The sequence below is a fragment of the Balaenoptera physalus genome (genome assembly GCF_965194825.1).
Source record: "Balaenoptera physalus genome assembly, chromosome: 1".
NCBI lineage: Eukaryota > Metazoa > Chordata > Mammalia > Artiodactyla > Balaenopteridae > Balaenoptera > Balaenoptera physalus.
The window spans coordinates 142,713,569-142,726,320 of record NC_138882.1 but is presented as its reverse complement, the minus strand read 5'-3'; the positions used below and the strand labels follow the sequence as shown (position 1 = coordinate 142,726,320).

Below are 12,752 nucleotides of genomic sequence, written 5' to 3'. Positions count from 1 at the left end.
TGATCAAATGTTGGCCCTTTTATCAAAGTCCAAAGTGTTCTCATGGCAAATCAAATAGGGCAAAATTACTCAATTGGTGTGAAATGAGCAGTTCAAGGTCATGAAAATAGGATTAACAATCTCCCTAATAAACCTTTATAAAATGAGGTTTCAATGACATTTTAGAAAATATAAAATCAGAGATTCCATCTCAAACATAAAAACTGTTTGCTTCAATGTTTGCTTCAATCACGTCCATTCATTCTCCCTCTACTCAGACAATAATTTTTTAAATCTTTGTTATCCCTTGAAACCCTTTAAAGTACACTCAAGTTTACTACTAAAAATAAATACAATGTGCAAATACTTTTTTAAAACTCACACTAAAAATGCTTAAATTTCTGTTTTTTTCAGATACAAATTTGAACACTATGGTATGTCAGCTCTGTCATCTATAAAATAGGGATAATCGTATTGGCTCTGTGCAAGCTGCTGTGCAGAGTTAATGAGATAATGGCTATATATAAACTAAAAGGAGTCTTATAGGGCTTCCCTGGTGGTCCAGTGGTTAAGACTCCATGCTTCCACTGCAGGGGGTGCATGTTCAATCCCTGGTTAGGGCAATGAGATCCTGCAGGCCAAGCAGCCAAAAAAAAAAAAAAACCTCACACTAAAATTGCTTACATTTCTGTTTCATTCAGATATAATTTTGAACCCTATGGAATGTCAGCTTTGTCATCTATAAAACAGGGATAATCGTATTGGCTCTGTGCAGGCTGCTGTGCAGAGTTAAAGAGATAATGGCTATATATAAACTAAAAGGAGTCCTTGTGTCAACTTTACTTTTTTAAACATTATTCACTGGGAAAATGTACACATATAGATTGCATAATGCCTACTAACATGTACTACCAGAAATCACTGCTTACCTTGAAACATGCCTCAGAAGGTAGAAAGAATTCAAACTGAGCTAGAAGAGTATTATTGTGATCCAATAAAACAATTCAGTCAGCAAATATTTATGGAAATTTATGTAAAATTTTATGATATCTGTGTGTCAGCTGATATCTGCTGAGTATATCTCCTTCCATCATTCTAAAATTATTTCTACCTAAGCTAGATTTTCTAGATAAGTGAAAGGTTTTTTTAAAAAATTATAAATTCCTAAAAAATATTAGCTGCCTGAGACTAAAATTTTTTAACAGTACTAAGTAGAATAAGCAACCTATACGATTTGGTATTCGGGTCTCACTGGACATTGAAGGCCCAAGTAAAAATACAAAGAAGGCCACTAGTGACTTTGATGACCTTCCTTTTTAAAATCATTCCTAGTCAATTACACCCCAAAAGCCCAGTATCCTTAAGCTTTCAAACCAATCTCTCTCAAGTTGTGTAACGATTGGGTAAATGTAATCTAATAAAGCCAATGATAATAATAATGACTAACTTCTATCAAGCATATAATATGTGCAGGTACTTTCCTATACCCTAATCTAGGAAGATACTAAAGGCTCTCAGTATAATGAGTACCAAGAAAGAAAAAAATATATAGGAGATAAGAACTCCATTGCAAAAGAAATGCAAACAGAATTTCTAGGAAAATTGGTGAATAGGCTCTAAGATGACAACTGTATAGTAAGCCTAGTGAGCCTAGAAAACTTCCCCTGCCATACTAACTTATAATTTAGTTGCAAAGGGACCAAGGAAGGTGCAAGCGAGGAAATAATTGATAATATGATATATTTTACTGTATTGCAAGAAGCTTTACAGAGCTGACAAGTATAGTTTTTTTTTTCTGGATTTATGCAAGTAAATGTATTTTTTTAAGGAGGAGATATCAGAGTTAAATCTTGAAAAAGAATCAAGAAATAGCAGCATGAACACGCTATTTAGAAACAAAGAGTAAAATACCAAAAGAAGGATCAAAAAGAGTTACTAGTGAGTGACAATAAAGATTAGACATCAGCGTAGGGAAAAGTTGGTAGAAATAAGATGAAGGACCTCTGTTTTTAATTTTAAGCCTTATGGAACTATGTGAACTTTAAGTATATTCATATAATTTGTTTAAAAAATATAAATTTGTAAATAAATAACAAAGGTAAGTAGGAAAATGAAAGAAAAGACCCGTCATAGTCCCCAATTCCATTTTCCCTGTCTCTGAAATAATCCAAGCAGAGGCAAGACAGATAAACACAAGTTAGGAATGTTCTAGATGAGATTCCTGTACTAGATAAGAGAGAGAGTTGATAACCTCTAAATTGTTCAATACAAACCTTCGATCACTTCTTTATTCCATGTCCTTTTAAGTAGTTATATACATAATTTATAGGAGAATACTTATATTACCTGTTTCGTTTGAAAAAGCAGTATATATTTTCTTCAGCCTATCTTCCAGGAATTTTACTCACACTATGTGCCAATCACGTGCAATGCTTTGCGCTCTGTACCCTCACAAGAGAAGACAGGTATTATCATCTCACATTTTATTAATAAAACTGAGTGCCAATAAATTGGTAACTTAAAACAAGTTACTTAAACAATAAACAGTGGAGTCAGAAGTCACACCCATATCTGCATGACTCTAAATTCCATTCATACCACTGTACAATGTCTTATTTCTTAACTCACTGAGTAAGTATTTACTGTGTGCTCTCCATGTGCTTGTACACTATTCTATATGCTGGAGATAAAGTGGTAAACAAAACAGACAAGTCCCTGCCCTTTACAGTAATTACATTCTAATGAGAAAGAGAAAAAATGATCATATAACTACACATTACAGTGCCAGATAATGATAAATACAAGGAAGGGTAAAAAGCTAGAGTAGGGAAGCAGCAGATCTTTTTAGTTAGGGTGATGAGAATGTCCTGTAAGCAGATATATGTCTGATTAAGGAGTCAAGTCATGTGACTATCTGGGGAAAAACATAATAGGCAAAGAGAAGAAAAAACATCAAAAAATCTTAGGCAGAATTTTGTTTGTTCAAGGATGAACAAAAAGGCCACTGAGGCTAAAATAAGCAAGACAGAGATCAGTAAGATATGACGTTAGAGAAAGGCAGGAGCCAGATCATATAGTCTTATAGACTACTATAAAAAAATTCATTCTTGTTCTGCTCATAATAGAAGCCACTGAAGGGCTTTTGGCAGAGGAATAAATGATCTGATTTATCTCTTTTAAAAATCTCTCTGACTACAACGCTGAGAATTGACTGAGGCAGGGGTAGAAATAAGATCAAATTTTAAAAGGTACACAAAATTCGAGATCAGCGGCTGTCCAATATTAGCCTCTAGTCCCATCTGACTACTGACCATTTGAAATGTGGCTCATCTGAACTGAGATGTGCTTTAAGTGTAAAATACGCACCAGACTTTGAAGATTTTTAGTAGGAGTGGAAGAAAAGTAAAAGAATTTTTTACATTTATTACATGTTAAAATACTATTTTAGATATATTGGGTTAAATAACATATGATTAAAATTAATTTCACTTGTTTCTATTTTTTTTTTAATGTAGCAACTATAAAATTTTACATTACAAATGTGGTTCCCATTATATTTCTATTTGACAGTGCTGATCTGGATGGTAACTTGACTAGAATTTTAAACGTGGAGGAGGTACAAAGTATTGGATTTGGGATTCATTTTGAAGCAGAGCCTACAAAACTTCGCAGAGGAGTAAATGTGAGGAATAACAAAAGGAGAGAAATCATTTTGATTCCAAAACTTTTGGCCTCAGGAACTGGGTAAACGGTGGTGAAATACATTAAGATGGGGAAGTCTAGGTAGAAACTTAGGTCTGAGCGGCCCTGTTGGGTATCCCAATAGACATGTCAAGCCATGGTCTCAGCATTCACAAATAAAGGGAGCCTCATTCATAAAGAGTATATCTAAATGGTACACCTGGAGTTATGCAGGTTCAGCCTAAAAGCCTATCCAATAACCTTGTGTCAAGTATTCTCTGAGTAATGTAGAATCACCAAATATTGTTGATTGTTAGAACATAGTGCAGGCACATACATATGATCCACGTGTAATGCTAGATTCTGCTAATAAGAACACATGAGGAAATACAGTAACTAGGAGTTCAAATGTTTTAACCTAACAACCCACAATTCAAACGCTAGTTCCAACACAGTAAAGTATAACCTCTTTATCCCTCAGTTTACTCACTTCTAAAATGAAGGTAATACCTACCTCAAGCTATGAGCATTAAATAAGATAATGTATGTAAGGTAACTAACATTATACCTCTTGCACAGCTTAATAGCTTAATAAGCTTAACACATCACAGCTATTAATAAAATCATGAAGTAAGAAATGGAATAAGTAACAAAGCTACAAAAGATTTTTGAAGAGTTTCATTCTCTATTAATATTAGAATATATAGTATCTTATTTCAGAATTCTCCAAAATTAAAATGTGCTACCTGTAAGTAGTGTTTGGAACATAGACATCCCTTGCAGGAAACTCCAAAATTTCTCTGGTAGGTCTAACTCTACTGTCAGGGTAAAGCTTCACTTGAAGCAGCTCTGGTGTTAGGCAATAATGGGGATTTTCAGGTGCAGGAGAAATGTCTATCTTCAGCTGAGCTGCATATAAAAATACATTATAAAAACAATGTAAACATAATAAATAACAACTTCACACTAAAAGTATTTTTGGAAGGATTTAGATCCTATTTTTGCAAGAAGTCTGGGAAGAAACCAAAATTGCTATCATCTCAGACCTCTAAATTATTTCGTTTTATCAAGTCTCAAACTTACAAATTACTAATACAGACATAAAGTAATAAATGCTTACTGAATGAATGAATGGAAAGGAAGAAGGGGGCAAAAAAGAAGAAAAAAACCAGAGGGATCTAGTATAGAAACAAGCCAACATTTTGAAGATTAAATGATTTACTTTAAATTTGGTAGATTTCAAAATAGTTTTACTCTGGAATGGTTTGTTCTGATCATAATATGAATCTATTTCTGAATATCTACCATTACATGTATTTTTTTCCCTCTAGAAAATAATTTTAAGCCACAATATTATTCATCATTCTCATTTCCGTACTCAAATTATCAAAGGTACTGAATCCTGCATCCAAACTGTTAGACTACATGAGAGCAGAATAATGAAATGAAGAAGGCTGACAGGTATTGAGCACAGAAACACATATGGGCTAGATAAGTGAAAAAAGGAAAAGATAATTATAAAAAATGCAATTATTAATGATGATAATAGTTGTCATCACGTTTACACAAAATTTTTAAATACCTGTAATAGGTCTTAGTCGCCGTAAAACAGAAGATGGTCTTCTCATATCAGCAAGGAATTTGTACAGATCTTCATCACTTAAGCGATCTCCTTCCTGATTTTAAAAATAGAGGAAAAAGTATTAGATTTAAAAAATATAGTACATTGAAAATAAGTTTACATTGCCTGTTAATAATCCTGCCCTTCTTCCTTCAATTCAGTCTGAATGAAAAGTAAAATTAAATTAATATAATTATGATTAAAAATAAATATGCTAACCTATTTTATTCCTTCTTGCTTTCAAGTTATATTAAGACCTATAATATTGCTATCTATTTTTAAATTTTATAGATTTATTTACAGCCCATTATCTATGTTTATAAGGGGTTACAGGGCACTCTAAAATATAGAAAAAACGATGCAAGTTAGAGGGAGATAAAGAGAAGAAAACAAGAATATAGACAGAAAACAGACATATATATGTATGTATGTGTGTGTGTGTGTATATATATATATATATATATATATATATATATGACACTCATAAATTTGTTACACTTGAGTTTTCATTTGTCTTTTCAACTTTATGTCATCAAATTTCTTAAATGCAAAATATAGAGCACTGGCTACATTTGAAAAAGAAAAGAAAGAAGTAACAACAAAAAACTACTCTTAAAAAAAACAAGACAACTATCCTGATAATAAGACCAGAAAGAAAACTCTAAAAAGACCTCAATCAATGGGGGAAAAGAGACAAAAAACCGAACCATGTCCAATTAACAAAGAATTCTCAATTTAATGTAATATTTTTTCTTACAGTTAAAATAGGTAGAGATTGATTTTATTCTTTTATTCAAAAGTCAGTCTTTACATTTTATTAATCCAAACCTCCTGCATTTGACATCTTATTATTTTTAATGCGTAATTCATATACTGTCTTTTTATCTTATTTGGTAATAAACATATTTAAGCCTCCTTTATTATTGTGAGCTCACCTTGAGCCAGATCTCATTTGTTCACAATTGTATTCTAAACAGGATACAGAACTGATCTTCTTTTATGTCATTATTTTAAAAAGTGATTTTTATTTTCTAAGTGGTTGGAGATTTTTGTCAATACTTTTATAAATGGTTTTTAGTTTTACTGAGTTATAGTTAGAGAATCTGACTTCAAGAAGATGTTTTCAGTGACCTAATATACAATTAATTATTGTAAATGTTCCATCAGTTGCTAAAAGAGCATATTCTCTCCTTCTGAGTACAGAAATGAATACAGATCTTCAAATGGTCCTTATTTAGAATACATTCAGATTATCTCAAGATTCAATTATTTCTGTCTCCTTCACTTGTTAAATTGATTATATTAATGGTCTCCATTCTTTACTCCCTGTCTGTTTCCATGCCTTTTGTTGGGTGGGACACAATTCTTTCCCCTAGGCTTGGCCAGGAGACTTGTTCTAATCAGTAAGCAAACATGATACAGAGACTTGAAAAGCATTTGCATAAGTAAGCTTGCCCCCTCTCTGGAACTTCTGTCACTGCTATAACAACATGACCAAGCTGGCCTGCTAGAGGATAAGAGTGGAAGCTGAGAGACATGGAAAAGGTCTGAATCATTTCAGTTTTCCCAGCAGAAGTCAGTCTAGATCAATTGACCCCAGTCAATCTCCAAACATGTGAATAAGCCTAGCTGACACTCATCCCTCCACACTGCATGTACTGCTATGTACTCCTGAAGCAACAGATAACTTCTATACATGTCAACAAATAGAACAAGTGTCTTTAATCTTTGTTTTTAAATCTCTATGTATTCCAATAATTTTGGCCTGACACATTTCAAATCTGTACATAAACACTCCTGATTACTATATCCCAATCGTGGACAGTAATCTCTCATTAAAAAAAAAAAAAAACCTGGGGACTTCCCTGGTGGTCCAGTGGTTAAGAATCCGCCTTCCAATGCAGGGGACAAGGGTTCGATCCCTAGTTGGGGAACTAGGATCCCACATGCCATGGGGCAACTACGTCCGTATGCCGCAACTACTGAGCCTGCACGTGCCACAACTAAAGAGAAGTCCGCACTGCACCAAAGAGCCTGTGCATCACAACAAAAGATTCCACATGCTGCAACGAAGATCCTGCATGCCACAACTAAGACCCGGCACAGCCAAACAAACAAACAAATAAATAAGTAAATAAATAACCTGCCTTCTGTATCTCATTTAGGAGAAATTGTACCTTGAATTCTACTTAATTAAAATTGTAATCTCTGCTTTTTACTTAATATGCACTTGCCTGATGCATAATATCCTAGCTATTTAAAAATACTTATAAAAATCATATATGTTAATAGTTAAAAAATTATAGAACTGTACAAAAGTCAAGTGTAAATACTTTCCATTGTTCCATATTTCCAGCAATCATCTTTTTTTAAGTTTTCACAATCACTTTGTTCCAGTTTCCAGTTACCAGTCTCCAACAGTGTTCAGTACATGATGAATGCTCACAAAATATTTGTTGAATAAACAGGTGGGTGGGTGGATGGATGACATTGATTTAAGTTTATAATACTAGTTCAATAATAAAACAGGCTGAAGAAAAAAAAAAAAAAAGAGCTGTGGAAATAGTGGCAGAAGTGATATACCAGCTGAAGACGAGAGAGAGAGAGAGAGAGAGAAATGTTACAGCTACAAGGTTGTGTCACTGTAACAAGTAAATCTACTGCCCTGTTTCCATAGCTAAATGTGGCCTATCACCTCATCCAAGTAACACTGTGGCCTTTTCTAGATTCTTTCTTGCACTATTATCCATAATTAAAAGACCCTTACCACTTCAGACCCTTCTCACCTGCTTTATTTTCCATTTGAGTCTCTCAGAGCAGCTGCCTGTAAGTGCTACTGATATATAACTGTAGCATTATACTAGACAGCTAGCTGTCAAATCATAACACATCCTGCCCTAAACACCTTGCCCTCTCAAGTTATAAGGTGTCACTAGGCCAGGATTTTCTCCTCTTATTTAGAATAACACCACAGAAGGAGGAATTTTGAGGCAATACTTAGCATTTTCCTTTAATCTGCTCCAAAATACATGCATAGTACCCTTCTCCAGTTTATCACACTAATACAAATTTTCTTCCATCCTTAAAATGTTCTGGTCCTCTGGTTACTTTCGACAGACTTTCAAAAATTTCTGATCCTGATTCAGAGTATAAAATTCATTCTACAACAAAATCCAGTAGCACATACACCATGTATGCACATATAGACAGGTATGCACGCACACAAAAATTGGAGGGAAAAAAGCCTACTGAAGCAATATTTAACTTCACTAAGTGCAATGCACTATTATTTTTCTATTCTACTGGTTTGTTTGTTTTTTTTAAGCTGGGTGTTATCTACTAAATTTCCATTACCATTATTGGATCATGAACAGCACTTGAAAACTACTGATTTGACTCAACTACAGGAAATATACTTGCAAAGAACAAAGTATCTTTGATCAAGAACTTTTTGGACCTGTAAACTCACCTATAAAAATAATTTTAGCACAAAAATGCACTACTAGAGCCTGAAATTTCTATTCCATATACCATGGATGTGATATGTTAGGTCAAAAACAACTTGAGTGGGGAAGACAGATGTAACCACACACCTACTCTAAGAAAATCCATAAAATATCAATGCTTAAGAAAAGTTAAAATATTAAAATTAAGAAATAGGATACAGATGTGGATGATTGATTTGGAAGCATTACTAATCAATGCCAACATTTAAATAAATATAATGATGAAAAAACAGTTATAATATTATTTTGTCTTATATTTTTTATTTTTATTCTTAATTTTTTTAACTTGTTAAAATCACAATCAATTACTACATGTACATGTACTACATGGAAAATTATGATTTTTCTGAAATCACAAGAAATTTAAGTACGAATAGCCCCCTAGCATTCCTCCATGACAGAACAATACCTGCTTAAAAAAATTTGTCACTGTGAGAGTAGCAGGTCGAAAGCTGGTCAAGTTACAAGAATCATCTCCACTTGTTGTCCTTTCAAGTGATCTTCTGCCAACCAGACTAGAATTCCTCCTCTCTGACCAAGACCCCTTTCGTTCTACCAAGGAAAAAAAGTAAGATATTCATTTCCATAATATTTAAAATGTGTTTTAAAGCAGTCTTCCAAACACAGGAAAATATCCACTAAAGTTGAAAATTATCCCCTCAGCAATACTGACTACAGTAGAAGAATTTCACTTCTGGGGAGATCTGTAAGGAAGCATTAAACCTAAATCTTCAGGTTCTCTTTAAAAACTTCTCCAGTGTAAAATAAGTCTCTACAACACAAAGATTATGCATATAACCCAATATAAGCTATGAAGAACAGCTACAGAGGAACTATGTATTTACTAGGAAATATGCACACAATGCAAATTTTGGTCACCATATAATGGTCCCTCAGTCTTAGCACTTGAGTTTGAAAAAGAATTTAAGATAACTTGCATTCAAAGTCTTTGCAAGATAACCCTATAATTCAAAACCAACAGAGCAACTATGTTGTAGAAAACAAACAAAACTATAAACAAGCTAGACCTAACAGGCATCTATAGAATACGCCACTAAGCAAAAGCAGAATACACATTCTTCTCCAGCACACACAGGAAATTCTCCAAGACAAACTATATAATAAGCCATAGAACAAAATACAATAAATTCAAAGGGATTCAAATCATATAAAATATGTTTTCCAAGAACAATGGAATTAAGCTATAAATCAATAAAAGAAGAAAATTTGAGAAATTCATAAGCATGTGGAAGTTAAACAGCACACTTCTGAATAACCAATGGACAAAAGAGGAAATAAAATGGGAAATTTAAAAACATTTAAGATATAGGAAAATGAAAATGCAAAATCCCCAAACATATGATATATCACTAAAGAAGTTCTCAGAGGGAAATTTATAGCTGTGAATGTTTATATTACAAAAAAAGAAAGATCTCAAATCAGTAACTTAAGCTTACATCTTAAGAAACCAGAAAAAGAAGAGAAAACTAAACCCAAAGCAAGCATTAGAAAGGATACCAAGGGAATGTAAATTGATACAGCCACTATGGAGAACAGTATAGAGGTTCCTTAAAAAACTAAGAATAGAACTTCCTTATGACCCAGCAATCCCACTACTGGGCATATACCCTGAGAAAACCATAATTCAAAAAGAGTCATGTACCAAAATTTTCATAGCAGCTCTATTTACAATAGCCAGGACATGGAAGCAACCTAAGTGTCCATCGACAGATGAATGGATAAAGAAGATGTGGCACATATATATAATGCAATATTACTCAGCCATAAAAAGAAATGAAATTGAGTTATTTGTAGTGAGGTGGATGCACCTAGAGACTGTCATACAGAGTGAAGTCAGTCAGAAAGAGGAAAATAAATACTGTATGCTAACACATATATATGGAATCTAAAAAAAAAAAAAAAAACTGGTTCTGAAGAACCTAGGGGCAGGACAGGAATAAAGACGCAGATTTAGACAATGGACTTGAGGACACGGGGAGGGGGAAGGGTAAGCTGGGACAAAGTGAGAGAGTGGCATGGACATATATACACTACCAAATGTAAAATAGATAGCTAGTGGGAAGCAGCTGCATAGCACAGGGAGATCAGCTCAGTGCTTTGTGTCCACCTAGAGGGGTGGGATAGGGAGCGGGGGAGGGAGATGCAAGAGGGAGGAGATATGGGGATATACAGCTGATTCATTTTGTTATACAGCAGAAACTAACACACCACTGTAAAGCAATACTCCAGTAAAGATGTTAAAAAAAAAAAAAAAGAAAGGATACCAAAAAAGACAACAGCTAAGTGGAAATAAATGAAATAGAAACTAGGAAAACAATAGAAAAAAAATCAATGAAACCAAAAACTGATTCTTCAAAAAGATAAAATTTTTAAAACTTTAGTTAAACTAATGAAGAAAAAAATACATAGACAGGGTACTTCCCTGGTGGTGCAGTGGTTAAGAATCCACCTGCCAATATAGGGGACATGGGTTCGAGCCCTCGTCCAGGAAGATCCCACATGCTGCAGAGCAACTAAGCCCGTGCGCCACAACTACTGAGCCTGCGTGCCGCAACTACTGAAGCTTGCGTGCCTAGAGCCTGTGCTCCACAACAAAAGAAGCCACCAAAATGAGAAGCCCACGCACCGCAACAAAGAGTAGCCCCCGCTCGCCACAACTAGAGAAAGCCCGTACACAGCAACAAAGACCCCATGCAGCCAAAAATAAATTAAATAAATAAATAAACTTATTTAAAAAAAAATACACAGACAGGACTCAAATTACTAAAATCATCGCTACAGACCTTAGAGAGAAAAAGGATTATACTGCGATACTATGAATAACTGTAGGTCAACAGTTAGATAACAATTAGATAATTTAGATGAAATGAACACATTTCTAGAAAGATACACAGTACTGAAACTGACTCAAGATGAGAGAGAAAATATGAATAGATCTATAACAAGAGATCTAATTAGTAATGAAAATACTTACCACAAAGAAAAGACCAAGCCAAGGTGGCTTCACTAGTGAATTCTTCCAAACTTCCAATGAAAAATTAATACCAACTGTTTACAAATTCTTCCAAAAATCAGAAGGAAAAAATCACAACTCATTTTCAATGAGGCCAGTATTACCCTGATACCAATACCAGACAGAGATATTACAAGGAAGAAAAACTACAGACCAATATCCCTTAGGAATATAGAAGCAAAAATACTAAACAAAATACTAGGAAACAGACTAACAACACATATTAAAAAATTATATACCATGACCAAGTGAGACTTCTCCCAGAAATGTAAGATTAGTTTAACATCCAAAACCAATCAATTAATGCAATACAGCATACTAAAAGACTACAGGGCAAAAAACCATACAAATCATCTCAATAAACTCAAAGAATGCATTTTACAAAATCCAGTATCCTTCCATGACAAAAACACTCAAAAAGTTAGGAATAGAAGGGAACTTCCTCAAACTACTACATTACATCTGTGAAAAACCTATAGCAAACATCATACTTGATAGTGAAAGACTGAATGCCTTCCCCCTAAGGTCAGGAACAAGACGAGGATATCCACTCTTGCCATTTTTTTTAATACTGTACAGGAGGTTCTAGTCAAGATAATCAGAAAAGAAAAATAAATAAAGACATCCAGATGGGAAAAAAAAAAAGTAAACCTATTTTGATTTGCAGATGACATGATCTTATACATGGAAAATCCTAAAGAATCCAGAAAAGAAAAAAAAATTAGAATTAATAAACACATTCAAAAAGGTTTCAAAGTACAAGATCAATATTCAAAAGCCAATTGTATTTCTATCACTAAAAATGAACATTATGGAAATGAAATTAAGAAAACAATCCTTTTAAAATAGCATCAAAAACCAATAAAATACTGGGATGCACATTTAACAAGAGAGGGGCAAGACTTGTACACTTAAAACTACAAAACATTGT

The 12,752-nt window shown here is 33.7% G+C and overlaps 1 protein-coding gene across 8 annotated transcripts in view; it reads right to left on the bottom strand.

Moving 5' to 3' along the window:
• DOCK7 (dedicator of cytokinesis 7) overlaps positions 1-12,752 on the bottom strand; it is a 184,685-nt gene that overhangs the window by 121,283 nt on the left and 50,650 nt on the right. For all 8 annotated transcript variants that reach the window (XM_082453122.1, XM_082453123.1, XM_082453125.1 and 5 more), the window contains 3 exons: positions 9,197-9,339; positions 5,243-5,336; positions 4,407-4,569 (listed from right to left, as the gene is read on the bottom strand). In XM_082453122.1, the coding sequence (XP_082309248.1) occupies positions 4,407-4,569; positions 5,243-5,336; positions 9,197-9,339 (400 nt within the window). The remainder of the gene's footprint in view (positions 1-4,406; positions 4,570-5,242; positions 5,337-9,196; positions 9,340-12,752) is intronic.